The 27,647-nt window shown below is 55.3% G+C and overlaps 6 protein-coding genes across 6 annotated transcripts; 3 read left to right on the forward strand and 3 right to left on the reverse strand.

Annotated features, from left to right (window-relative positions):
• Positions 1–150: 150 nt before the first annotated feature.
• On the reverse strand, positions 151–2,600 carry E0L32_009688 (uncharacterized protein; the record flags this gene model as incomplete). The annotated part of the gene is made up of 2 exons (XM_031144680.1): positions 151–2,315; positions 2,402–2,600. 2 exons carry the CDS (start codon positions 2,598–2,600, stop codon positions 151–153), a joined length of 2,364 nt encoding a protein of 787 aa, XP_030990581.1.
• Positions 2,601–9,273: 6,673 nt separating this feature from the next.
• E0L32_009689 (uncharacterized protein) lies at positions 9,274–10,398 on the reverse strand (the record flags this gene model as incomplete). The annotated part of the gene is made up of 2 exons (XM_031144681.1): positions 9,274–9,505; positions 9,563–10,398. The coding sequence occupies 2 exons, from the start codon at positions 10,396–10,398 to the stop codon at positions 9,274–9,276; spliced, it is 1,068 nt and encodes a 355-aa protein (XP_030990582.1).
• A 6,921-nt stretch (positions 10,399–17,319) lies between these two features.
• Positions 17,320–19,135, reverse strand: E0L32_009690 (uncharacterized protein; the record flags this gene model as incomplete). The annotated part of the gene is made up of 3 exons (XM_031144682.1): positions 17,320–17,435; positions 17,494–18,843; positions 18,955–19,135. The coding sequence occupies 3 exons, from the start codon at positions 19,133–19,135 to the stop codon at positions 17,320–17,322; spliced, it is 1,647 nt and encodes a 548-aa protein (XP_030990583.1).
• A 639-nt stretch (positions 19,136–19,774) lies between these two features.
• E0L32_009691 (uncharacterized protein) lies at positions 19,775–21,149 on the forward strand (the record flags this gene model as incomplete). Its single annotated transcript, XM_031144683.1, has 3 exons — positions 19,775–20,419; positions 20,486–20,679; positions 20,741–21,149. The coding sequence occupies 3 exons, from the start codon at positions 19,775–19,777 to the stop codon at positions 21,147–21,149; spliced, it is 1,248 nt and encodes a 415-aa protein (XP_030990584.1).
• A 750-nt stretch (positions 21,150–21,899) lies between these two features.
• E0L32_009692 (uncharacterized protein) lies at positions 21,900–24,951 on the forward strand (the record flags this gene model as incomplete). The annotated part of the gene is made up of 2 exons (XM_031144684.1): positions 21,900–22,233; positions 22,292–24,951. The coding sequence occupies 2 exons, from the start codon at positions 21,900–21,902 to the stop codon at positions 24,949–24,951; spliced, it is 2,994 nt and encodes a 997-aa protein (XP_030990585.1).
• Positions 24,952–26,245: 1,294 nt separating this feature from the next.
• E0L32_009693 (uncharacterized protein) lies at positions 26,246–27,461 on the forward strand (the record flags this gene model as incomplete). Its single annotated transcript, XM_031144685.1, has 3 exons — positions 26,246–26,549; positions 26,605–27,178; positions 27,266–27,461. The coding sequence occupies 3 exons, from the start codon at positions 26,246–26,248 to the stop codon at positions 27,459–27,461; spliced, it is 1,074 nt and encodes a 357-aa protein (XP_030990586.1).
• Positions 27,462–27,647: the final 186 nt, after the last annotated feature.

Here is a 27,647-nt window from a genome sequence, read left to right on the forward strand (position 1 = left end):
GCCCATCGCGTTACGGGTGACAATCTCGGTCATGATGATGGTCGACGTGAAAGCTGCGTGCCGTAGGTTGCCCGGTATACGACAAATAGTGGCCAGGAGTGACAACATCATTGGAACTTCTGCTTCATTGGATCGCTGCACCACACTGGGTCACCTCCAATATTTGGATGAATGGCGGTGGGCCGCACTGTCCTGAAGCACCACCTCGAGGCGTCCCGCCCAGTGTGGCTCAGATTCTTGTCCTTTATAGTCGGGAGCGGACCGACGTTCGTGAGAGAGCCTCGTCCTCGCCCGGTGCTCCTTGATAGCCTCGACGACATCACGCATGCCTTTCAGGTCGGCATCGGTTGGAAGTCGCCCGTCGCTAAGCTGCAGACCAGCGTGCCAAGCCGCAGAGAACAGGTACGTGCCTGCCGGAGCACCAGCGCGGACGTGGCAGGGCGTGGCGGGTATGACGTCCCTGCGGAGAGATGGGTCGCAGACGTTCCTCATGTAGATGTTGACAGCTTCGTGGGGCCCCGAAGCCCCGTTGCCGACCCACACAGGGACGGAGAACTCTTCATTATTCCACCGCCCGACGTGTTCTACGTATTCTGACCCCGTCCTTGTGTACGGGTGATTCCGAGGCGTTTCATCCGACGAAGTATCTCCAAGGACAGAAGACGCAGCATTGCTTGCCTTCCTGGGCACTTGGGGAGCCTGAGAGGTGGAAGATAGATCCCAGGTCTCGTCGGCAAAGAAGCTGAACTCCTCGTCGGTAGATTTCAAAAGCTTACTAGCTCCATCCTGGTCCAGAGTCTGATCTGCATCCTCGAAAGGACTGGGCTCGAACTCGAGGCGTATGTGCCTCAAGCCATCGAGCAGGTGCGGGCTTCGACGAGAAGATGACACTCTAGCTTCTTTGATGGCAGCTTCCTGCGCTGCTGCGAGCTTGAGGAAATCAACTATCCTCTCGATAACAGGCCCCGAGGAGAACCGCGGCAGTCTGGTCAGCGTGAGTGACCGAAGCCGTGGGTTCATGTCCGGCACAAAGGCTTCGGGGTACATGAGCGCCGCCGCCTTCTGGAGGTGAGTCTCGGCGAGCCACATGTCGGTCCTCGTTATGCGCCAGTCCAGCTCGAGGGTCGGCGACAGCGTCACTAGCGAATGGTGTATGCGCAAGCCCCGGAGGTTGGATGATACGACGGGACGAAGCAGGTGGGCAGCCCCCAAGAGCCCGTAGACTTTACGGTACTGGTATGACCAATGAATCGGGAGATCAATGCCCGAGAGCTCCATCGAGTCGCACTCGAAGTGCTCGAGATGGCCCAGCGAGTTCCTGAGAAGGAGCTCGGCACCTGCGGCAGTCATGGCAGTGCCATTCAGCCGCAGGTGAGTGATGCCGCCATGGCCTCTGCAAATCTCGCCGTGGATCACGTCTTCGATATCCGGCGATAACTGACCAGCACCGCCCGACAGTATCATTTTGACATCTTCAACGGTATCTGGCCTGGCCCTGCCTGCGCCGTCAGATCGTAGACCCGACAAGTCCTCCGGAAGGGTTTCTGCATGCTGAAAGTAGGCAGGAGCATCCACCAGATAACGGTCTGGGTGGCAGTGGCCAGCACTATATCGAGACTCATGAATAAAGACGAAGGGGCCATGAGAACTGCTTCCAGCCCTGACGGGCACGCCCAGCTTGCCTTCGATCTCAAAGTGCGCATCACGCTGTAGAGAAGTCCCACAGAAGCTCTCGGACAGCATGTGAGATGCGATGGCATCGGTCAAAGGGTTTTCACTCAGATCAAGGCTCCAGAGGCGGTGTTTGACGGTACTAAAGAGGATCGTGGCGGTAGCATCATCCATCTCACGCCCCCTGGCCTTGAGGATCTTCAGGTTCGGGAGGCAGCGAGGGTTGAAGGACCCCTGAAGGAGGGAGCTTTTCAGGGATCCGGGCAGATAGGAGACATCCAGATAGACCACTTGGGTCGCATATCTTGACTCGAAGAAGGACAAGGGCAGCTGCTGGTTGCCATTGGCCAGGCTGAGCAGCAATGGCGAGTGTCTCTCCAAGCCATCCAACGCCTTCGCATCCCGGGGTTTCGTCAAGAAACCGGGGTCGCACTCCGGATGGCCATCGAGTAAGATGCACCGGAGGTTCGGGAACAGCCCGGGGAAGAGGCGGCAGCTCTCCGGCAGGTTTCGTTCCGGGTGGTCATCAAAGAAACCGACACCCTTGGCAAAACCCCGAAAGTCGAGGGAGCGCACAAGAGCTAGTGTCTCTCTACGGACAAGCTTGACGTGCTTGTAAATGAAGTGGTAGTACCAATCCAGATCTACAGTTGCCCCGAATTAGCTATGACGACGCCCTTCTCCATGCTGGATGTGCGTTCGCACATCGCGCAAAGGACGCTAGACTCACCCGACTCTGGATGGAGACCGAGGGATCGCACAGCCCTGAGAGGATCGTTCCATAGGCGGGCAGCGAACTGCTCACGGAACCTTCGAGACACGCGGCAGAGGCGTGCATAGTCCCGCAGGGGAATATATGGCGCAACAATGGGCAGCCAGTCGATGCGGCTAACGGCTTCCTGGTACGACGGAAGGTCCGCCATCATCATGATGTTTGAAATGGCGCGAGCCTAGACAAGTATCCTTCCTTCATTGCAGCTGGTGGCTGGGAATGACACACGATCTCGAACTTCATTGAGTTCTGGCCAAGATATCTGGCGCATGCACTTTGAGGGGCAAAGATCTTTCGTCATTTGCTGGAATGTGCCTGGCGCAGTCAGTTAGTTGGCTGTGGTGTGGTGATCGCCTAGCCGAGCCTGCTGTCAAGTGAGCACAGCCCACCCGAGACTCCGCGGGGGCTGGTCCGGTCTGGAAGAAGTTGACCGTGCCGCTCCGTCACACACTTGCGGGGGGATACCCGACTTCCAATTAACTACCATCTCTGGAAATCGGTAACCTGGATTTGCTTGATAAATGATTCGCCAACTTACGCTGGAGGAGGAGTAGTAATAGGCGAATTCTGCTCAAAGAGATCGAAGCCAAATGCACATAGCGCATCCATAGTGGAAGCACCCTGCCGCAACATCGAATGATACCGGTGAACCCACCACCAGACTGTACCTACCTAGTTAGTTAGTAGGTAACTATCCAAGGTGAAGAGGCTAGGTTACTTTACCTACAGGAGGTCAGGTCGGTCGGGTGTTGTAATGATCCATCCATCTATTAATTGGGCTGGCTGTTCTCGGTGTGCCAAGTAGGTGCGTAAGGCCGTCCACGACAGGGGTTACCCAAGCATTGCTAGGTTGGCGCTCGCTTCGCTGAGTTACCTAACTAAGTTGACATTCCCATGGACTTTGGCATTTTGACAAGGCCCTAGAACGAGTAGAAGTGTGCCTTTCTCCAGGTTCAATAGTCCAAAGCCTAGCGCAGGGGACGCAACCTTGAGCGACCAGGGAGGCCCTGTAATGACAGTCCCAGAGGCGCGGGCCTCGACCCCGCTACAGATCGATCGATTTAGGGCTCTGGGATCGCTGTAGGGGCCCCCTGTTGGCAAGGGTCGCATCGACTTCCATCCTACGTCCATGGACTTCTCGCCAACCAGGATCCAGTTGGAGGTTATCAAATCCACGAGATCTCTGCTTGACCTGCTGATACCCATGCATGTTTACGATCAACCCTCCATGACTGCCGGCCCTGCAGGTACTCAAGAAAGACCCTTGCAATTGTGTCTAGCCAACCGTGGATATATCCCGCTTTGATGATGTCGGGTCTGTCACCCACGTGGGCAGCTCGCTCCTTGCCAGTATGTTCTTTCACATTCTTCTACCCCAAACCCCTGAGCAAGCAACCCACTGCCCGCCGCCTGATCTCGCGATCGAAGAGAACTGCCGGCGCGCTGCTCCAGATTGCTTCTGCTCTACTACCTAGGTACTCACCCCAGATAAACGCCACGAACGCCATATCTCGCCAAACAAGTGTCTTCCAGGAGTCACCTGAGGCAATACCACGGTCACCCCTGCGCCGATCGATCGATCGCTCTTGTATCTTTGTCTAGAAGGCCCAAGGCTTCGCAAGCCGCGAATCCAAAAGCCTCGCCCTCCAAGCGAGGTCCGGTGCGCGAGTCCGCCGGCCGTTGGGGAGGAACCGCAATCAAGCCACCGCAGGAGATTTGACACAAACGCAGAAGACCATATCGCCGTCTTGCCTTGTCCATGGCGCTGACAAGGGGGCCATGACTGACGGGGCGTGGCAGGGGTGACACATGGAGATGGTCCCAGTTCTGTAGGCTAACCTTAGCAAAGCGGACGAACGCCCCCAGGTGGTGGCGGTTGGCCTTCTTCTTATCTGGTGTTGTTCGAGCCATCACCAGGCCCGGCGCCAGCAGGGGGTGGTGGGGAAATTGCCCGGCTCCTCCTTGTGGCTTGCCCCCGGGCAAGCGTCATCGCCGATCTGCTCCTTTCTCTGCGTCGCCCCCCCGATGATGGCACCTATTGCCCGATGACCGTGGACGACAATTGTATGATTTCGTGCTGCCAACTCGGACCGAGCCTGCGGGCTATCCAGGGCCTCGAACATGCGGGAGAGAGCGGACGGAAAAGACCCTGGAAAATCTCTTTCCGTGACAAGGCCGTCCCGGCCGCCCGTCTCGGGGACACCCACAATCCTTGTCCCTGCCTCTCCCGCCCCGGCAGTCAAAGTTGCATGGGAAAGCTTGCTGCGATCAACACTTCCATGTTTGATGACACCCTGGGCCGGTGATACCTTTGCCCGGGGGGGAACCACGTGCGTCGCCATAAAAACGCCCCTGCTCGTTCCAGTCGCTACCTCGGCGGCCCCGCCGCCACCGGCGTCCGTCCGTTGAGGTTGATAACTCTGTCTCGACGGTGGCGCCGCGCCGTCCTTTTTTCTCTGTCGAGGGGCGTTAAAAACGTTCGTGCTCGCGGGCTGGCTGGCTGATGGTCAAAAGGACCCATACGCGGAAACAAACACAACGGCTGGTTAGTTTGCAGGCAGAGCAAAAAAGGACAATGGGCCCTCGTAACGAGAGAGCACACTTTTATGCTTGACACTATCCGGTGCGGGGACCTTGATGACCGCTGGAAGGAGGAAGGTCTCGTATGCAAGGGCAACTGCCAATCTCCGCATTCCAGTAAAGAGAAGCTGAAGACCGGCCAGATAGTTCCACGCAGAGAGCTGTTCTTCAGGGAACAAGCTGGTCCTGGCGCAGGAATACTAGCCAAGCCGGCCGTCCCGGGGTCGGGATGGCTGGGGGGGGGGAGGGTAAGAGCTAGATGGTAACTATATCTTATCAACACGAGTCCCAGGGGGTTACTTCGTAAACCCAAGCGGAGCCTCGCTGATTTTCTTTTTTTGGAAGTTCTCCGTCTAACGACACAAGGACTCTAAGAATGGGAACTACCCCAGGTGAGGGTTGGCTCAGCAAGACTCGTCACCTTGGAGAGCAGTCGCGGCTTCGGATGTTAGTGCCCGGGGGGAGGGAGGAAGAGCAAGGACTAGCTGAAGCTGCATGAGCTATATCTGATAGCCTTGGTGATAAGTGGAGAAGGAGGGTTGTTCTATTGAACAGATCTACCGTGATGCTCTGCTCCCAGGGAAGACTTGGTCGGGGATCTTATCAGCTGAACTGAGGGGAAACCGTACGAGAATTCACGTCTGCCTGGAACAAGCTGGGGTTTCCATCTCCAGCCAAAACCCAACTGAGGACAGAGCCGTGGTGGAAGAGCTGACTGAGCCTTTTGATGCGAGAAACAAAGTGGGCTGTGTCCTTTTTCTTTCCGTCTCGAGTGTTGTGCTAAGCCTCTTCCAGACAGAAGGTGGCTGGCATTGCTTTTTCCTCTCTCTTGATCTTCGCTTGTATTGCTCGCTAACAAGTTAGAGGATCGATGCTAGCTCGGACCGAACGTGATTGTATGTGCTCGTGGCAGGATTCCCAGTCCAGGTGATGTGACGAGGCTTGACTTTGTGAAGCTGACTTACGAAGTATATTGTGATTTTCGCTCAAGATTGGCCGAGACAGCACTGGTGACGGGCATCAAGAAAAAAACACTCAAGGCCGTCCTATGTGGCGACACACGGCTCCGCAGGATCATCCTCGGGTGGTCGGGCGGGGGCTCTCTTGGATCTCTAGCTCCGTCATTCGGACTCAACTCCGTTCGACGGGTTGGGATCCGCGGATAGGTAGCGAGGAGGCAGTGTCGGGATCGACGTGCCGGGGCCGTTTGTGAGTTCAAACCATTCCAGCTTCTATCTGTCTGCCTAGTGTGGGTGTGTGTGTGTGTGTGAGTGTGCGTGCGTGTCTTTCAGACCAGTCCATCGTTCTAGTCAGCTGTCCGCTGCCCATCGTTTTGAGTCAAGGACTCCAGAGACTACTTTAGTGTTTGAGTAGGTTGGCTGATGAGACGCGGTTTGGGGTGGCGGAGGAAGGCCTTTTAGCTGGCGCGTGCACGGCTGGGGCAGGAAGGAATGCACTTTAAGAGCCAAAAAGCGCGTTTCAAGAACAAGACGATCGACTTGGTTTGGCATTCTGAAACCGCGCGTTTTGGGTTTGGCGGTGGCGTCGTGGTGGTGTCTTACCTGGTGTGTGTGTGTGTGTGTGTGTGTGTGGTGTGGTGTGGACTTGTGGATTTGGAATGTTCAACTACGTATGGGTTTGCAGATCAAGAAAGTATCCCTCCCTCTCAAGTCCGGGGAAGAGAGCAAACCCGGTCCCTCGAATCAGACAGCAAACAGGAGGAAATCTCCGAATCTGGCAGATTCTAGGGGTCGTCCTTGATAGCACACCTACTGAGTAATGGTGCAGCAGGATCTCCATGTTTGGTGTGTCACACTGCATATCCAAGCCTGCAAAAAGACCCTGTCGATGCCTGCACATTGCATGTTAGCAGGTAGGGCTAGGCCGGCTCTGGACGACCTCGCTGAGCCTGCATGCCCAGGAAGGGCCAGGGCCAGCACCGCCTGCAGCCACTGTCACGCAACGGCCTCTTTTGGGAAGTCTGCTCGCCCGGTTTGGGTTTTCCGGGTGTGTGTGAGTGTGTGTGAGCGAGTGAGTGTGTGTGTGCGAGGGCCCCTCTCTCAAAAAGTTCCTGCATTAGCCAACAGGCCCGGATTGTACGAGATCCTGCTTTTCCTTCCCTGCAGTCTCGCTCCGCCGGTATCCTCTAAGAAGGAAAAGGTGGTGTTTGTCATCAAGCCAAGATGCTAGATGCAGCACTAAGACGTCTCTGGTAGCCTATCAGAGGGCTGGCACCGCAAGAGATTCTGTCACACACATACCGGCCTTTCGTGCTTAGCTCAATGTGATAGGTTAAGTCATGTAGTCCATGGACCTGCCTCGCCTCCGAGTCTTGTCACGCCATCATCGACTCGAAGCAGGGCCCAAGTCGGAGAACGAGACAAGCAGGTATGCCTAGGATGCACCACAGTGGCTGGGACAAGAGAGCGGCCCGGCTGAACGAGTGGGACAACGACACGAGTGGGACAGCGAGACGAGGATTGTCTTCATTTTGCACGTCAGTTCCAGAAAAAGCCGTTTCAGGAACAACGTCAAGAGTCTGAGTCTCTCCCTCTCTCTCTCTCCCCCCCCCCCCTTCTCCCCTCTGGCTCAGGGTTTGGGATGATTCGAGTGTCACGTAATCCAGCCGAGCCGTGTGTGTGCCCATTTTAGACTTCTGGACAACTGGGGCGATCCTAGCGTCCTGCTAGGTCAGGTAGGGGCTCCTCTCCAGCCTCTGGCTGAGTCGGGTGTGAGGATGGCAGGACCAGGCACGGGACGAGACGGCGCGGATAGAGAGGCGGCAAGAGGTGCGGTGCGGTTCGAAGCAGGACGGACGGGAGAACAAAGGGTCGAGAGGGGTAAAACTGGACCAAAGAGCCCGCTCCGACCCGAGGGCCGGAAAACCCGAACGATCGAAGCCACTCCATCTCGACCTCTTGTTCCTAGGTAAGTCCCACGATAGAGGAGGCTCTTCGTTTCTTTCTTTTTTCCTCTCACTGGCAAGTGGCCAAAGACATCCACCAGTACCGAACGATATGTCTGTGGGATGTCTGATGGAGCCGCAATCCGGGCGATCGCACCATCCAGTTCCCACTGAGGCTTGGCGCCTCTTTTGTCCAGGACATGGGCCGTAGATCCCGGGGATCCATCGGCCGCGCTAGACATGGGAGGCCCCTGCTGGGCCCGCGTCCCTCTGCCCTATCTACATCTGGCAAGGCCCGGCGGGGGCAGAACGCTACGGGTGAGAGAGAGCGAGCGAGAGAGAGAGAGGAAAGACAAAGACAAGGAAAAAGCAACTGGCATGTGGCGCCAAACTGTCGGACTAGGCCTGCTGCTTGTCTCGCACTACGCGTCAGAGGGTGTACCAGCCCGGGGTCTAAGACATCTCTAGGTATGCTGGCCGAGTATCAGAGCGAAAGAGAAAACCTTTTGCAGTCTCGTTCTGCCCGTGGCCCGAGAGACGGGGAGGAAGACGTGGGTTCTGGAACTGGATCAGTCTGATTCAAGACGAACTCGGGAAGATAGGTGAAAGTTAGACGTAACCGAAAAAAAAGAAAATGCGCGAAGGAAAAGAAAATACCCACGGCGGGACAGCAGAGTGGTGAGATGCCGGCTGAAGGCGGGGAACGTCTCTCGAGAGAAAATGTGATAACTCACAATCACCAATTACTCTTTTTGGCCATGACCACATTAGTGAAGGCAGACTAAGTCGGTTGGGTCGGGACCTCGCTTGCTTGCGTATGTCACAGAAACTCAAAGAGACTGCCATGATTTGCGTTTGTGAAAACGTCCACATTTTTGCTATCTAAGTAATGATGACATATGGGTACAATGCTCCAAAAATGTACAATGCTGATCATGCCGAATAGACTGACTCCCAAGGTCGTCTCAGGACCAAACCAATGATGATATCAAAAAAGGCAGAAAAAAAAATGATTCCATGCGCATCCGGTCCTCCCTTTTTGTGGCGTAATAGTACATGACTGAGGAAAAAGAATAGACAGAATGAAGATCCTCCCAAGCAGTGGACGGAAAGATATGCTATATGCTGAAAGATTATGGTGTGAAAATCATGATGGTTGCCGCCAAACTTCGGCCGTGAGCGTGTGTCGTCCGGGTCGTAAAACAAGTCCTCGGAGCCTCATCAGGGTCAAATATTATGAGGTTTCCAAAGGTGCCTCGCGTAAAATCATTCAAATACATAAGCGCCGTGTTTCGCCGTGAATCGGATTCGTAGATGCTGTTGTTGACACAAGGGAAAGGGAGCCTCATAGCTCGCTGCAGATCTCGTCGTCATCCTTCTCCTTGTTGGTGGGGCGGCGCTGCTTGATACGCTTCTGCTCGTCCTCGAGATCTTGCAGAGCATCGGGGTGGTAGGTGGTCCTTGAGTTGCGGCCCCTCTTCTCGGTGTGAAGCTTCAGGTGCTGGCGCCAGTTGTCCTGGCGGTTGAACTTGTGCGAGCAGTACTTGCAAGGGAAGTTCTTCTTGTTCTTGTGGGTGCTGTTGCTCATGTTAGTACGTGAATTTATTGCATGGTTTTGTTTCTGTACCACTTACGTATCAATGTGCCTCTTGAGGTGTTCCATCCTCTTGAAGGGCTTGGAGCTGCAGCCGGGAACGTCGCACTTGAAAGCACCAGCGGCGATCCTCTGGACTGAGACGCCGTTGTGACCAGAGGAGACGACTGCACCGGTGCGGTCCCGCTTGCCCGACGACCTGAGGGGCATGTGGGCGGCCTGCTGCACTCTTTGCAGGACGTTCGACTTCTGCTGGGCATCCTCCATAAACAGTCTCCTCCGCGGGCGGTTGAAAGCGAAGGGGCTGCCGTCGTCCCTCATAGACTTGAGCGGAGACGGGTGGTTCTCAAAGGTGACTGGGCTGTCCATGCCCATGGACCAGAGAGTTGGGACATCGCAGGAGTTGCCATTGTAGATAGAGTGAGCTGGCGTGGGAACCATGAAGGGAGAGGAGCCCATGGACTCGGCAAAGGAGTACATGTCCATGCTGTGGGTAGGGGTGAGGGGACCATGCCAGCTGTGGGAAGCAAGAGTGGCATCGAGCATATTGCTTCCGTACCGGCTAGGAGTGACTGGCATGCCGTTGGGCAGGAAGTCGGGCTCCATGTCGTTCTTCATGTGGTGGTGAATGGGGAAATAGCTAGACACAGCTGATGAGGGAGGAGTCATATCGAATCCGGCCGGGTCAGAGTAGAAAGACGACTCAAAGTCGACCGAGGGGCGTCGAGTAGGAGACGAACGGCCCGAGGTAGGCGTGAAAGGGTCGTAGGAGGACGAGGCAGATGAGAAGCTGCTGCTTGTTGAAGGGCATGAGAAGGACTGGGGAGCACCGAGGCTGAACCTGTCGTCGATCTCGAGCTTCAAATCCATAGCCATGACTAGACTGGGGTGAAAGGAATGACAAGAACTTGGTTGGTGAGTAGTGAAGATGGTGGAGTGCCCGTTCAGCAGAGAATGCAATGAAGGGCAGGTAGTAGGGAGTGGATGATGATGATGATGATGCTTGACGATGAATGAACCTTGGGCCAAAGGGGTTGAGTGAAGGAGGTTCGTGAGGAATTGGAATTCTTCGGCTTTCAATTCAAGGAGGAAGTCGAGGACTAGTTATACAGGAGAGATCGAGATATCGACAGAAGAATGGTGACTCCCTTAGACCAAGATGGGCATATATATGTCTAGATAGAGATAGTGTGGCCAATATAAAGGGCTACAGGGCAGTGAGAAGAGCCGCCGTGAGGAATGCGAAGCGCGACGCGGAGGTGGTTAGTCGATGCATAGGTGTGGCACCCACCCCTCCGATCCCAAAAAGGCGCCGGCGGCCCTAGTCAGGACGAGAGATACGAAGCAGCGAGCCGAGTTGGGCCACCCAAGGGCAGGATGGGTACGTTGGTGCCCACCTTACTATTGCTTTGCATGAAGCTGTGTTTTATGAGGAGCTGCTGCTAGGGAAACCTCCTGGCCAGACTGATGTAGAGCCCGAGGCTCCGCCCACACCAGCAGGGCAAGCTGCAGTCCACAGCAAGCGGCACCATGAGGATGCCACCAAGAGCCCGCAGGCGGGTCTCCTTGTCTGCCCTTCCCATCACCAGGGTTGACAAACTAGTCCATGCGGGGGAGGAGACCAACAACCTAGGAGGCCAGGATGGTAACCCTGCAAGCAAGCCAGAGATCGGACGTGAGGCTAAGATGTGGTACCCTGGCCTGTTCCTGCAGCTTGTACCAGGATGATGAGACCTTGTGAAGACATAGGACGTCACGATTTGGCATCTCTGTTTGGCTTAGCAAATGACTTGCATGAACCTCTGACGGCAAAAAGCAAAAGCACACCGGAGTGATCGCCATCATGAACACAGACTCTCGCCACTGCTAGAGCACTTTAGATCCAGAGTGCCGAATCTGGAATGGCAGGCCACACCCCGAGGAATGGGCACTGTCGTCAGTCAGAGGGCCCCTCCTGGTCCAGATGATGCACGGCTTGGCAAGCAGCCCAGAGAGCGAGTGACTGAGACAGTAATGGTCGAATTGAATTAGAGACACCATAATCTAAAGCAGACGGAAGGAGGCGAGTACCCGACGAGGAGGGGAGCCGGCGGTGTTTGCAGTCTCTCACTAGGCCCAGATCTCGGAAACATCCAGGAACAGGATACCTAGCTTGGGATCCCGGCGTTGCAACCGACAGCCAGGACTGATGTCAGCTGCAGAGAAAGCCAAGGTATCCTCTTGTTCCCATATGCTGGTGGAGGTTGCAGCTAGCATCATGGAGCGGAGGGTCAGCAAAAGGCCCTCGTGGTCCATAAAATGGCAATAGTCAAGCTGAGATTACTGGAGAAGGGAGACGGTTAGATGAGGAGAGAGAGACACATGGGCACACATTCAGAAGTGAGAAGAGGGGGGGGTGGTTGGTCAGAGACACAGGATCCAGCGTCGTAGAGTGACGATGGTGCGTACGATGCAAGTGAGTGGATCTGGCACAGGCGAGAGAGAGAGGAAAAAGAAAAGACCACAGAGCCTTGGGTGAGCTTGTCAATGCCGCAAATGGTCCTAGTTGAGACACATTCGGCTGGTGGGAAAAGGTGGGAGCAAATGTGGAGGAAGGTGGGATTTGGGGGATTGTGATGTGATGTTGGATCTCGAGGTTGGTTGGAGACGGCAGAGGTGGAGAGATACTTGGAGAGACTGGTGGTGGTGGTGGTGGTGGTGTGGTCTGGCTGGGTGCTGGTTGATGGTGGTGGGATGAGATAGGCGAGAGACGTATCTTGCCCGCATTAGATGGATGGATGGGTAGGATGGATGGATGGATGGATAGATAGGCCATTGCATCAGCACTCATTCGTGTGGTTGGCTGGTTTCTTTTTCCTTGTTTGTGGGTGTGCATGTGTGCGTGTAAGTCGTCTTGGTGCTGGTGGTGGTGTCAGTCACCTTGCAACGACGGCTCATCATTTCCAGCACCAGTTTAGCAAACAACGCCCTAAACACACTTCTCTACTGCAAAGGTCCCATCTGATCATGACCCCAAGAGACAAGAGAAAGAGAGAGAGAGACACCCATCCAACACAGCAGCCAAATGAACCAGTTAAGTGCGCGCATAAGGCCGTACATAAGCGTTGGCAGTAGTGGCATGCCCAGGAGGGCACAAGGTGAGGTGAGGCGAGGTGAGAGAAATGAGGGAAATGACACAACGGAAAGTACTTGCCCATAGGTGGCCAGCCAGCCTGGACGTGCGGTACTACCCGTCAGCGAAGGGGGCGCGCGCCGCTCTGTGGAGGAGGCTATCTCGTCATGCTAAAGTAGCATCATCCCCACCTAGGATCGAGAGAGCCCACCACAAGAGGGACCTCTTGTAGGTACCTACTTGCTGTACGTACAAGCAGAGCCTGCTGCAGTCAAGGAAGGCCACCAGAGGGGTGGACAATGCCTTGTTAGTCCCAAGCCGGCTTGTCCGTTCAGCCCCTGGTGCACCTGGCTAGCAGCTTGGATCTGCGGAGCCAAGCCAGCTAACATCGCCGCTTTGCCGCCCTCTGTGGAGCTCTGGCGAGTCTGACAGAGCCAGGGCCAGGGTGGCCTACAGGGGAGAAGCTCCAGGCCTCGAGCCGCAATCCCAGCTTGCCCAGCACACTCCCACTTGTTCCCAAGGCCTCTCTTCCCAGGCTCGCACGGCTTGTTCACGGATCCTTGGCTGCGATCAGTGGGGACTTTGGTCGGCATCGGACATGGGGCCTTAACCTTAACCGGGATCAGTCCTGTTCCTGAACCGCCCTTCGTTCTTGCACCTTAGTCCTGCCCTCTGCTCTCTGGGCACCCACTCGGCCGGCTGGTGGAATCCGATCCAAAAGGCGATCGAGCACACAGGGAACAAGGAACGTATTCGACCCTGATTGCGACCCTGGAGCCGACCCTGACCCTGAAAGCCGATCGACCCTGGGAAGAGGGAAAAGGACCCTGGTGGCCTTTCTGACAGGTGCCTGACCTGACCTGATCTGATTGCAGATCACTTGCCCATGTCGGCCAAACTATGGGGAACCCAAGCACTGGCTGCTATTCGCAGATGGGGATTGCGGTTTGCTCGGTGGCTGACAATCCATGTGCAACTCTAAAGCACGGCTCGTTCTTTGCACGACGATACTAAAACATAGAGGACCTGCGAGAGCGTTTTCTGTTGCTGGGTCTTCCCCAACGACGGAGGCGTCTCCTAAAAGAGACGGCCGGAGTGGCTTTGAGCCGTGGACGGAGTACTTCGTAGTAAGAGTGAGAGGCTTGCTGCCGTGCTCTCCTCTCTCCGCTCTCCTCTTTCGATCTGCTCGTCTAACGTCGACCAGCTCTCCCTCTGGCCTCACTACTGACTTCACTATCGCCGACACTTGCGTGCGCCATTGCGTTGTTTCGAGCCATGCGTTTCCGCCGCTGACGTGTTCTCCGCCGTGGTGCAGTAGACCAACAAGGCTGGCTCCCTGGGACGGCCTGTGCTCCGTAGGCAGACGCACGCCTTCTTTGAGTATCGTTTCTGACTCGAAGGGGGTTTGGCTCATTTCAGATATGCGAGGTTTGCTTCCCAAGCTCCCAACCACCCATGCAGTAGGGCATCCGCTATGCCACAAATAGAAGATCAAGTCCTCTGGCGGGGTCTGGCCGGCTCGTCTTGGTACCTGCTTCGTTTATGCAGCTAAAATCCAACTTGCTTTGCCCCCCTGGTCCTGGTTTACTCAACGCAAGTTTGCCTCTTGGGCAGGTTGTTGTCCTAGCAAACCGCCTCCGCCGCAAAAGGTCCTTTGCATGCACTTGGCTTTCCCGGGAGCACCGGGGAGGGCTGTCGCCTTCGAGTCGAGGCCACGGGCTTGCTCCGACGCTGCCAGTACCTGGCATCTGGCGAGGCCTAGATCACACCGTTTGGCGTTTTGCGCCCCAGCAGTGGTGAGCAGCTCCGCAGAGACGGGCGCCGTTCTTGTCAATTGTCTCCATTCTCCAATCCACGTGCCGATCGATCGTGACATGGCTTGTCTAGTTACCCAAAGGAAAAGGAGCAGTCAATCCGGACTCTGGAGGCTTGGAGGGCGCATCGCGGATAGAGAGCTTGGGGCTACTTGGCGATAAGACCCGAAGATAACGGAGCGGGGAGACGGGATGGGATTGTCAGAAAAGCTGCATGCGCATCAGAACATGATCAGAGCAGCGTCAAGGCGCCCGCTTTGTCTGTGCCGCTCCCGAGCGGGAACCCATGGCGAAGATCACTTGGCAGCCATGACCCCTCGCCTTTTGACAATGGCATCTGACAACTCGGAAATTTTTACGAACCCTCGACCCTTTGTCGGGTCTAGTAGATGGCTGCATAGGCCCTTTCTCCGCTTCTGATAGCTCATATACGACTAGAGCGGGCATGTCTAAGCTGAGAGAGACAGTGAACCCGCGATGATCGCCGATCGTGCAATTGGGGAGAGAGCGCCCAGCCCAGAGGAAGAGCTTCCAACCCCGCCCACGCTTGGGTCAAGCTTGGTCCGGTTCCTGGAATAGCGGAGGGGCCCGCTCTGCGGTCGGGTCCGGCTTCACCTCACTCCCAAGACACAGGCGAGACAGGCGAGCCAGGCCACTGACAGCCTCCGGTCCTGGGATCCTCCCCTGTGCATCGGAGCTGTCAAAGCTGCACCCATGTCTGATGTTCCTGGCGCCTTCTTCAACCTTGCGATGCCCAAAGAGGGAATTCGACCCCCTGGCTCGCCTGTTCCCAAGGTTTGCTAGAGCCTGCGCGGCCCCTCCTCTGCTGCCGACTACGAACCCCCTGTGCCTGGAGGGGGTGATGCATCAAGCACTAACCTCCTGGCCCCGGTCGACAGTAAGATGAAGATTACCTACTCTCCTATGGGCCCATACTCGTCGCCTTGCAGGAAGCTTTCTTCAAGGCGTGCTCCATCGTGGACCTCGCCTCGGTCTCTCCCCCAACAGGTGCTACCTCCTGGCTGCTGGGGCTTCCCTTTCGGTCAACTTACATGCCGCTATTATGGCTTCACCTTTCAGATCGTGGCATCGGCTGTGGCATCACAGTTTTCCTCGGGACTCGCCTTCCAGACGCGCAACTTGGCCTGTTCTAGCTCGCTCAGCAAAACGTACGATGCTGCAGAGCTTACGCGAATGGAACAGAACTCGGAGGAAACACCATCTCCAGGGCTGCGATGGAATGCTGGCCTCGAGGCCTCGACGCTCTGTCGAGGTCCGATCCCGGTCCGCTTACCACGGCAGGCTGCGACAAGGAGAAACCTGGCATAGCCTGCAGGAAGCTGCCGGGGCTCTGATTTGTCCTTCCGGTCACAAATGACACGTGAGCTGCATAGACTCTGTCAGAAACCTTCGTCTCCTCCTTCCTCATGGATAACGAACCGCTTACAATCCTCAAGGATGGCCTTCTCCAAGTGTTGGTAGCCGAGTATTGCGTGTTTAACCGGTCCGCGGCAGTTTAAACAAAAGTTCAAGTGTGCCTTGTTTTTCGTGCTTGTATCTGCCTTTCTTCTGATATCTTGAACACTTGTTTTCACCTTTTGCCCGGCACTGTTTTGTTGCTTTATCTTTTGCATTACTCTGAATCCGTCCTCAACCTAGTTTCCCTTCATCCAAGACCCTCCCTCCTCCCAGAAATCACAATTGACGGTCCCCAGACCGTTGTATTGCCTGCCGGGAGGAGGGTTCGCCCCTTGCTGAGTGAGATCTACCAAGTGGATGGATAGCTGCATGTAGTTACATTTCCATTTGAAATATATTCTGCGTGTAGTGTAAGCACGTTACCGATTCCGGACGAGTTGGTTACAACTTTCGGTGCGAGGTTGAGTGTTATCCGGAGCGAGCGCCGTGTCGCGCAACGACGTTATTCCCAGGCACATCACGCATTTGTTCCTCGACTCGGTTTCTCTCCACCCTAGGAGAGTATCGCCTGCATTGGAAAATGAGAGATAGCCGACTAAAGCTGTGAGAATGGTTCGGTTTTTGGTCATTGGGGGATCGACATAATCAGTTCTCAGAAAAGGTGGGCAGACTTGGCGGACTTAGACTGCGCTTCCCAAAGCCAAATGCATGATCTTTGCTATCTTTTCTTTTTCCTCTTCCTTAATACCTCTCTTAAAGTTCCCCACCGTTTTCAGTTGCCCCCCCTCCTCTCTAACGCAATCAATTACACTCTTTTCTTTTGACCTGCCTGCATATCTCTATTCCTCATGTGTGACTAGGTGACGCATGTGGCAGCTGCAGAGTATCAAAAGAGGATGTTGCGGGGAGCTTTGTCTCTCCATGCGGTAAAGAGCAAACAGGTAGTGCTTGAATAGATCTGTTGATCTCCTCATTGAGACAATTCAAGTTATCGGGCCGTTCGCGTTTCGCGTTGGTAGCCAGGATATCAAGTATGAGGCAATGCAAGGGGACAGTTGCAGATCCCCTCAGGAACACAACCGCATCGACGGAACTTCCCAGTACCTGACATCCTGGCTGACCAAGGTGTAATAGACTCTGAACGCCGAAGTGCCAGACCAACAAAGTAGCATGCTTGTCCGTGGTGTCCACTCGTACCCTTCACAACTGGCAACTCCCGGCAAGCGAAAGAAGGAATCTCGGATACGCAACACAAAGGATTCACCATGTAACAATCACACCTCTGATGGACTAACTCAACGTGAGCAAGATTTCGTAGATCCCGAGGACACGCAACAATGCCAAAATGGGTGACGTGTGTCAATAACGTTATGAACCTTGATGATGTGTTGTCCGAGAGAACATGCTCTTGCCGAAATCAACGAATAGGGACGTTCGCATCTCAGGTAGGTTCTAGAATGCAGCCTCTGTATCGTCGTCCATCTCATAGTCCTGCTCTGCTGCTTGCATCTCCTCCTCGGTGGCCTCAAGACCCTCGCTACTCATCAATTTGTCGTCTTTTGCCTCGGCTGTGCATGATAGTCAGTGCCTCACTCTTTTATGTCATGTGGTAATCTCGAGACTCACTTTTCGGCTCAACAAGCAGATTCTCTTGTACCTCGCAGTCTGTCAAAGTAGACCCTTCACCAATCTCACTCCTCTTGCCCAGTATGCACCTTGTCAGCTTGCAACCCTTGCCAACGACCACACCCTCCATCAGGACACATTGTGACAACTTGGCGCCTTCCTGGATCTGGCAATTGGCACCAATGACAGACTCTTTGATGGCTGATTTCTCATCCACTGTGACATTCTCGGCCAGCAGACTATCCTGCTTCGTGATCGTGGTCCTAGACTTGACGCCTTCAGGGTATGCCACCTTCCGGGCATGAGCAAAGGGCGAAGCGCCTTCGGGGCCGGCTTCTTCAATCGAAGGCAGCTTGGCCAGCAGCAAAGATGTTGCCAATAGACTAGAAGCAGTATCGACGCGGCGCACTAGAGGTGCTGAAGGGTCGCTGGGGTGAATGTAGGCCAAGAATGGCGGCATGAGTTCTTGCGATGACGGCTTCGGCTGCGTCTTCTTGTCGTCGGCAACGATCTGTGGATTTCTTGTCTGTGTCGATGTCTTGGGAATCGACTCATCTGGGTTGGATCTGATCGGTGAAGAGGATATGTGGCCGTGAGCCCGGTCGTCCTCTTCGTCGCCAGATGAAAATATCCTATCCATGCCCAGTTTTTCTGGCAGACCGACTTGCCAGCCAGCCTTCGCCCACCAGCCAATGACATCCTCTCCAATGCTCTCGATAGCCTCATTCTCCTGTATGAAGTCCATGACCCAATGGGGAAGGATGTATATGTGCGCGTCCCGGTGTGTTGTCCGCATGCGGACGTTAGGATGGCTGCGAATAAGCCCATGTCTCAAAGGAAACCCGCTTCTTGCCTCTGTCAAGTCATTGAGCGAGTCTGATGGTAGAGAGTAGACAAGTTTGGACAGATTGCCCAGGATCGAGCCCTTCGGCGGCAGGACGGGAGACGCGGGTAATGGTGTGGTGATGATGAAATCGGTCTCTTCTCCTTTGATGGGCGTGGCAGTCTTGGTTTCATACCACAGGCCCATTCCACCACTGTGAGAGGTGCTCTTGGAGCGCTTGTCTCCGAACAAGTCGTCAAGAGTTTCCGACTTGACCATCCAGGCCTGGAGCAGCTTGTCGCCCGCGAGCTCACAGACAATATCGCATGGTAGGACAATGAAGTCCGAGGTCACAGCATTCCGGACTTCTGGCAGCCGCAAGATTTCTGCTGTTCCGGTATTCTGGTCCAGGTCTTTAGGTGCCAACAAAGTAGGGCTTGGGAGAGGGAGCCCGGTGAGGAATGGGTTAGTTTTCAACGCTGCGGTGATAGCTTCCGCGGCCGATGGGGGGCAAATGAGAGTGATATCTGAATCATAAAATTAGCCATCGGAACACAATTTCCAGAAATGCCAAGGTTGAGACTCATCTACGAAGATGAGTCTAGCAGTCCTTGAACAAGACCGATGACGGCACTCACCTGTGATGCCTGTTCTATAGCAGAAGTCGAGAGGGTACCAGACCATAGGCCGGTTGGCAATAGGAAGCAGGGCCTTTGGATTCTCGTCTGGATTCGCCGTAAAGGTCGGGAAGGATGACCCAGGGCCGCAGAGAATGAGAGCCTGCAGCCCTGGCGAGGCTACAGACACAGCGTGGGGCATCTTGAATGCGACTCTTGGCGGATGAGGGTGGGAGGACAGTGAAATGCAGTGTCAACCGGCCAGTGGTCTGAGATCCCAAAGCTTGCCAGCTCTGGGTAGTCTTTCCTTGAGCCGGGACAGAAGTGCTGCTGCCAATGCCGTTGGTTTGTCCTCTCCTTTTTCACTCGTGCATTTGAGTCACCACACTCAAGCTTTCCACACCAGCTCTCAGTGATTGTATCGGAAATTTTGATTATCTAAGGCCTTATCGATGACCTTTGTTGCGCGGGGGTGGGGCATGCACGTGAAGATATGCTCCTACCGCGGGCACTCGAGAATAGTGGCCCTCCACTGAATTCGGCCTAGGAGTCGCTTTGGCCGGCCAACCAGGAACGCCTGTCGCAACCTCGGGATCGTCTCAGCTGGCCGACCCTGGTCGCCCTAGCTCGGTGAGCATCAACAAACCCAGCCACCGAGGAGGGTAGAGAAGTTCAGGCTTCTGTGTGCGCTGGTGTCTCCCAAGTTTCCAGCCACTCAGTTCACACTCCTCTCCATCGCTTCCTCCCAATCGACCGCTGAATACGGGAACACTGTGAATCGCATTCTTGCGTCCGGCAACGAGATTCGAGCGCCACGAGGTGCGATGAGCGCATCAACATAATGTCGTCGCCATACGATCATCGAGGCTCGTCCCGTCGAAGAGGGGTCTGGACTCACTGGGTACCTTTGGCGGTCACGGTTACGGTTGCTACCGTAGGGCTTGCGGCATGGGTATGGAGCCAGCGCAATGACGATGAGGAAGAGGCTGGCCCTATACAACACGATCTGGACTACGAGAATGCCGACTATGGCGATAACCCCGCGTACGGCGCAACCAACCGGGGCGGCGACAGCGCCAGCATCAAGCCGCCACCGTCCTTCTCCACCGAACTGAGGGAGGGCGAGACGGGATACGGCACGGCTCAGGGACATGATGCTGCTGCCGGCTGGGGATCCAGAATGTCTGGCGCACTGCGACGGACCCCGAGTCCGCAACAGTTCTTCGACAGCGCAGGCCGGACTGTTGGCGCTGGAGTCGCTGCTGTGGGCGCTGCTGTTGGTAGTGCACTGGCATCGATACGCGAGGACGACAAGAACGCATATGCTGACCACGAGACATGGTCCGAAGAGGCAGATGCGAAGAAGGATCGGTCCGCAACCTCATCTCCGAAGAACGGAAATCAGCGTCGCAAAGTTGTCGCCGTCGTTGTTTCTGCCGATAGCCAGAGTGGTGACATTGACGAAGATGCATTCCATGAGCACGCAGTAAGCGACACATATAACCCCTTGATCTATCTGCAGCTATGGCTAATCAGTATTTTTTATCGTTAGTCTATCTTGTCGCACATCCCGAGGGTCAATGATTTCTCCAAGATCAAGCTATTCGTGCTCATCTACGCTCCGAATCTGAAGGAGTCGTCGTTAGAAGCTACGGGTAATCTTCCACCTGCCTCCCTCAGTTCTTCCTTTTCCAACATTGGACCAGAGCACATCCAATCGCCCAAGGACGAAGTGAAGAACCCCATGTAAGTCACGATGTCAATTACTGCAAGGACTGCCCATGATCTGAAATCTGACTAGGAATAGGGGGAACAATGCTTCTGCCAGCCCGGCATACAACGCTGTTTACTCTCAGGCTCTTGCCTTGGTCGAGAAAGAGACCATGGTTATGCCATTCACAACTCCGAATGGGCACGCTCACATCCTTCGCCATCTGAGCCCTGAGATAATCTATCTCCAGGAATCCTTGGCCGGTGACAGTGGTGCGATTGTTACCCAACTTCAGTCCTGGCTTCGCCACGATATCGTCCTTGTGGTTGGTGCTGAGAGTGGACATGGGGGGCTTGCCGATAGTGAATCGGAGGCCGAACGGCCGGGCCAGCCCGAGAAGTGGTGGCAGAGGCCGGAACGGGTCGGCCGTGGAAGAGGCGTGGTTGTGGTGGATGGAATGCGGGTTAACGACGACTGGGCGAGGCGTGTGCAGGGCAAGGAATAATGCTGTGTATGAACCAAATTTGCTGCGGTCGGGCACGGAACATAGGTCGCTATTTGCAGTCTATACATTTTACGGTAGATAGTCGGAATTATTTCATCTTTCCTATTGATGACGACAACAACAACAATGTGAAATTGCTATTGGTGATCCTTCCCATTGTTCCGAAGCCGTTTCCAGGTTCGTATTCTCAGGTCACGTGCAATTCTTTGGGGGAGGCAGCCACACGAGGCTGGGATCTTGGCTGGACCACCTGTTTAGCGTGGAGGGCCGAATCAGGTACAGGCTTGTCACGCCTGTTCGCTACATTGTCCCGGCGCTGACCTCAATTCTGACTACCATCCATGACCTGGAGTCAACCCCACACAATCATCCATGATATGCGCATCCATCAGCAACATCAAGTTTCTTTTATTCCTTCGTTCACGGGCTCAGGTCATTGACGCGATCATCGCCTGGTGATGCTCGTCTTCTTTATCTGATTGCCCAGAGCTCCGGCTCCTCATAGAGCGCAGACTCCCCACCTGACGCGCTCCGTTACGATTTATTCGACCGCCCTCCCATCGCCTGCTCTATCGCGACTCGACCCGGTCGCCGCATCGACACACGCATAAGAACCGCTACCGATGTGCTCAATCCGCCTCGAATCTCCTGCGCCATAGTCTAGGAGGCTCGCGCGAGCCAGAATTGTCCATTGTCTTCGCAGACTGTTGAGTTTAGGTTCCTGGATATTGGCGGTGGTGCCTTGCGACGATGGCACCAGTAGTCACGGCCGTGCCTCCGCCGACAATCCCTCCTCCCAAGCCAAAGAAGCCTGTGCCTCCCAGCCTCCAGACCAACGGTACTGGCTCGTCGTCTCCGTCTCCGTCTCTCTCCACGAAGAAGCCGCCTACAGTAATCAAGCCGCCCGTTATCCCTACATCTTCGAGCGGAACCAACAATGCCGTCAGCCGCCCGGGAAAAGGCCCGCGTCGCGAGCCCTCAGGATCTATCGCTGGCAGGGCGTCGAGGAACAGCGCGGGACTCCGATCAGCCAGCGTAGCGGCTGATGTATCTCTGCCTCCGGCAGTAGAACCACGGCCGTATGGTACGTGCAATGCCGTCGTCAACGCAAATCTAGTTGCACTGCTAACAAACAAAAATAGTCGTGACCGAGAAGTACATACTCAAAAAGTATGCCGGTCTGCCCCCGTCGTTGATAATCCACATGCATCCAACCCATTTCCGCTTCGACCAGCAGGATGGCATGTTTCCCTATAAATCCCCGATGGGATTGTTCCTCGAGCACCTCAAGGCCAGGACTATACCACATGACCTCCTCCCGGACCTTACTCAGGCTGGTGTACCCTTCTACGAAGGTTGCCTGATTGTGCAAGTCTACGACCACAAGTCCGTTGCACAGACCAAGGACATCGCGCGGCCCACGTCCTCATCTGACAATACCCTTCCGTATTCCATACACAACTACAACCCATACGTCACTCCATCCCCGTGGGCTCCGTACCCAAAGGATCATATTGCGACAGGCGATAGCAATAGTGCCACGGATGCGAACCAAAAGGACAACGCTACGGACGAAACGGACAAGGAGAACATGCCTGCTCCAAGCGGTCTTCCTGAAGGCCCAAAGAGCAAGGCGCCACCGAAGCCCAGGATATACACGGTCGTTTTGCAACCCACCGCCCAGAGTCTTCAAATGGACCTTGCTATCAAAGCATCGACGCCGAGAGGATCAAATGACGGATCATCTATACTTCCCCCGCCTACACCGGTCACCGCCGTTCCACCAACCCCAACAGCCTCTTCAATGGGGCCGCCCAATAAAAAGCAGAAAAGGGAGCGAATGGAGCTAGACAGATCCAACATATATGCTGTTGAATCGCAGATTCTGTTATCTACCGTTGCACCTCTGGACCTGGAACCAGCTCGGACCGTTGAAGCGACTATCCGAAAGCTAGAAGAGCAAGCACATCCTGATCACTCGCACAAGCCACCTCAACCCAAAACGCGGAAGCGCACTGTTGCTGAGATGGCTGCAGATGAAGCGTTGGCGGCCGACCTGGAGCGGTACATGCTCACCTTGGACGAACGCCTTTCGTCCAAGGTGTCGGGCGCTCACGGCGGTTCAGGTGGTGCTGATGCAGATGCCCAAGGTGGCGGCACAAGCTTCGAACCGAGATTTGAAAGGTTCAAAGTCATTGCCGAAATTAAGAGAGAGCACGCGGAGAAGAAAGAGCAGGAAAGGATCAAGCAGTTGGAGAACGAGCGGCGCCTGGCGCAGCAGAAGCAACAAGCTCAGCAAGCCGCCCAAGAGCAAGCCGCTTTACTCGCCCAGCAGCAACAGCAACAACAGCAACAGCAGCGCGAGGAGCAGGAAAGGTTACGCAGGCAGCAAGCGGCTCGAGATCAACAGATCAGACAAGAGGCGCAGCGGAAGGCCCAAGCTCAACAAGCTCAAGCCCAGGCACAAGCCCAGGCCCAGGCTCAGGCCCAGGCGCAAGCTCAAGCTCAAGCTCAAGCTCAAGCTGCCCAGGCCCAGGCACAGGCACAGGCTGCACAGGCCCAAGCACAGGCACAGGCCCAAGCTCAAGTCCAGCAAAATGGACAGAATACACCTGTACACGTGCCGAATGCCATGGCAGCACAAGCTCAGGCCAGATTCCATCAACAGGTTTCTCAACCTACGGTTTCATCGCCGGTGGTACGGCAAAATACACCACAAAACATGTCTTCGCCCATGGTTGGTGGTGTATCGATGCAAACATCTGGGTCCAACATGGGTACAAGTCCGCCCAGGCCCTCATCTGTGGTCCAAAACCATCCGCCTATGGCTGTCCCTATGTCTGTTAGCATGTCAGGTCGGGGGAGTCAGCAGAGTCATCCTTCGGGAACGCCACGCATGCCGAACGCTACGCCGAATATGCCGCATGCCACGCCCATCAGCCGACCTCAACAGATGGTTCAAACACCGCGTATGAGCCAAGCTAGCCCTCCACCGGGTATGATGACCCCTCAGCAGGTCTCGCAGGCCATGCTAATGAACCAAGGGATGCCCATTGGGATGGGAACACCGCAGATGGCAAATGCTGCTCAGGTTGCTGCAGTGCAACAACAACAACGCATCCAGCAACAACAACGCCTCGCTGCCATGCAAAATAACATGATGAATGGAGCGCAAACACCTCAGCAGCTGGCGCAGCAACGTGCAATGATGCAGCAGCAAATGCTCATGCGCAACAACCCCCAGGCCCAGCAAGCCATGATGCAGCAGATGCAACAAATGCACAGCCAAGCACTCAGCAACATGCAGCAGCAACAAATGCAGAACAACATGCAGCGGCAAATGATGGGCGGCCAGCAGATGATGGCAGGGCAAGGTATGAACAGCATGAACCTGACGCCGCAACAGATGGCTGCAATGCAGCAGCAGATTGCGCACCACCAGCAGCAGCAGCAGCAGCAGCAGCAGCAGCAGCAGCAGCAGCAGCAGCAGCAGCAGCAACAGCAGATGAACCAGCAGCAGGGGCTCAATCCGATGGTCGCCTCGCAGATCCAACAGCAGTCAGCACGGCTCTATAGGCAGAACCTGCCAAGTCTTGTGGCCCGGTACGGCGGCAACCAGGAGAACATTCCACAACAAGAGATGGAGGCTCTGCGAATGCAATGCATGGCCCAAGCAAAGAACATGATCCAGCAGGTCATTGCTCAGAGGCGAGCCCAGCACCAGATGATCCAGCAGCAGCAGCAACAGCAGCAGCAGGCGGCCATGCAAGGTATGGGAGGGATGATGCCCCAAGGCATGTAGAGCTCTGGTGCGAGTACCTCGTTGCGGAGGGGTCGGACCCCTGGCTTTGCTCCGGTCCAGCGCAATTTATCGACCATCAGACATACATTATACGGGGTTCGGGAGGGGGATCAGTTGCCGTTCGTCACTACAAATACGCAGTTTGACGATCCGTGATTTATATTCCATTATGAGAGAGGCGTTTCGAGACTTGCATAGGATGTACATTGTCACCACAAGGAGTTCAGGAATAGGGGCCAGAGTCATTTCCTGTGCGGTCACGTTGGAACGCAAGGGCGCATTTACCTTGCCTTGCTCTGCCTGGTGTTGATTTGTTTTTGCTCTTCAAATACCTAAGAGAATTTCTTCCCAATACCCTTTTTGGAGTGTGAAATGAGATTTCCCAAGTTCTGAATCCAATGGCTCTTCACAGTAGGGCAAGGAATGCCAGTGTGATGACTGAACAATTTCTGCTCCAAGACGACCAAAGCTGCTACTGCGGCCAAATACAGTTCTTACTTTTTGCTTCAATACCTGATATATGTAGGTAGGTAGACCCAAAACCAGCGTGTCTTGGTCGTGTGCTCAGGTTTGCCACGTGAGAGAGCACAGTGCATCATTTGATGTGTCCTTACTGAGGTCTCATGCACACAAAACAAGTCAGAAGTTCTCATATGCAGATCGCCTTGGCTCGAGCAGGCCAAATATGAAAGTAAAAACAAAATAAGACGAGGATGCACTGATGGTTTTCACATGGTTTGTTTGGCTTCTGATAGACAGTCCCAATACTGGTTAAGCAAATGAGGCTCGACATTGTCGAGTCCAGGGTGCTGCTGATTGATTGACAAGCAACAGGGGCTAGCACGTATCTCACTGCCTGGGACTGATGGATGGGCCCGCTCGGCTTATTATTATTAGGCACAACTAGGCTAAGGACCAGTGGACGTATGACGGAATAATCACCAGGGCGGCTTGGCGCTACCGCTACCTCACTCTGCCACAAGCTCGCACGCTCCAAAGTCTAACTAGAGCGGCTCAGTTATCTTTGGGCCATCATCATCCATCCGACAAGCGAATATCCAAGACCCTTGCTGCTAATTTCTCAGTTTCATCTTGGTTTTTCTCTTTCGAGGTTCTGAAAGGCTCAGCGTCATTGAATCGTAGACGCAGGTCCGTTGACCAACATCGGAATCGTCTAGCAAGCAAGCTCTTCGGCCGCGCTCCGAGGTCATCATCACCACTGGTACGAATCCCACTGAGACTTCATCAGGAGAGGATGAAGTGGTCGTCATTGGGGCCGGCAGACCCGTCCAACATGCTTGTCTCGCTACTGCTGGCGGCGTCCATCCCGGCAGCAGCTTCGCTGCAATGCGACAACATCGTAGCGGACGGCCACCGGTTCAACTTTGACAAGCTCAAGGGCCCGCATTCCGTCGTCACCAGCGAATTCACACCCCCTACCTACAAGAACACGACCTACACGATCGACCTCTGCGGCCCGCTGAAGCGAAAGGGAGATGTCCCCAAGGGCGAGGAATGCCCCAACGGCACCTGGAGTACGTTTCCTGTCCCCGTCCGGACCGGCCGCGTCCTTGGCGCCGGCTCCATCCCCACTCCCCGTACCTGATGCCCCTGCTCGGGCTTGGCTAACAATTACGTCCTTGATTCCTGCAGTCTGCGCTATCAAGCACTCCATCAAGGGAGACCACGATGACATCGACGAGGTCCGCCCCATAGCCGGCAACCTGCGCGATCACGGCGGCAAGGACCTCGACTTTGTGGCCACGAGGCTCAAGACGTCCGACTCGACCTCAGACTCCCAAAAGGACGGCGTCCGCCTCGTTCTCAAGGGAGGCAAGTACCCGCTCGCCAGCAAGGAGCGAGCGAGCGCCCGAGACCAGAAGGCGATCATCGAGCTCATTTGCGACCCGAACAAGGAAGGCACGGAGGGAGAGTGGAAGGCCGAGGATGCGTACGAGAGCAGTTTGGAGCGGTTCAAGTACACGGCACGGAACGCCGAGGGCGAGGGCGAAGGTGAAGGCGACAAGGATGCGCCGGGGGACGGAGAGCACCAGCTCAAAAACCCGGACGCGACCCTCATCTGGGACAGCTATGGCCCCGACAAGAGCAACGGCGATATCGATGTCCTGAGGCTCACCTGGTACACGAAGTACGCGTGCGAGAGCTCCACTGGGGATGGAGGCAAGCCCCGCGAGCACTGGGGCTTCTTCACGTGGCTAGTGATTCTGTAAGTGTGCTCTCTCTCACCGGCGTGTCGTCTTGGTGCATTCTTTTCTTTGCTGACATTCTGGCGCGCGCGCTCTCTCTCTTCCAGTGTCTTTCTCGCGACGGCTTCCTACCTCATCTTCGGCTCATGGCTCAACTACAACCGCTACGGTGCGAGGGGCTGGGATCTTCTACCTCACGGGGATACCATCCGGGATGTCCCTTATCTACTGAAGGACTGGATCCGGAGGCTGATCAACACGGTGCAAGGAAGCGGCAGCAGGGGAGGCTACAGTGCGGTCTGAGCACTAGTTGTGACGGCTGGCGAGGGGGCCTCGGGGAGGTCTGTGATGGCTGCTTGGGGAAGAAGTATAGAAGATGAAATTTCTTCCGATACCTCACTCCTCTGCGATAGGAGTATTGAGATTCGGCACGGCTGCGTGACTGGGTGCCTGTAGGTAACTCAAGGAAGCATGCATGCCTGGAGGTTT

Source organism: Thyridium curvatum (assembly GCF_004353045.1).
Source record: "Thyridium curvatum strain D216 chromosome Unknown NODE_72_length_212992_cov_80.570197, whole genome shotgun sequence".
Taxonomy (NCBI): domain Eukaryota; kingdom Fungi; phylum Ascomycota; class Sordariomycetes; order Thyridiales; family Thyridiaceae; genus Thyridium; species Thyridium curvatum.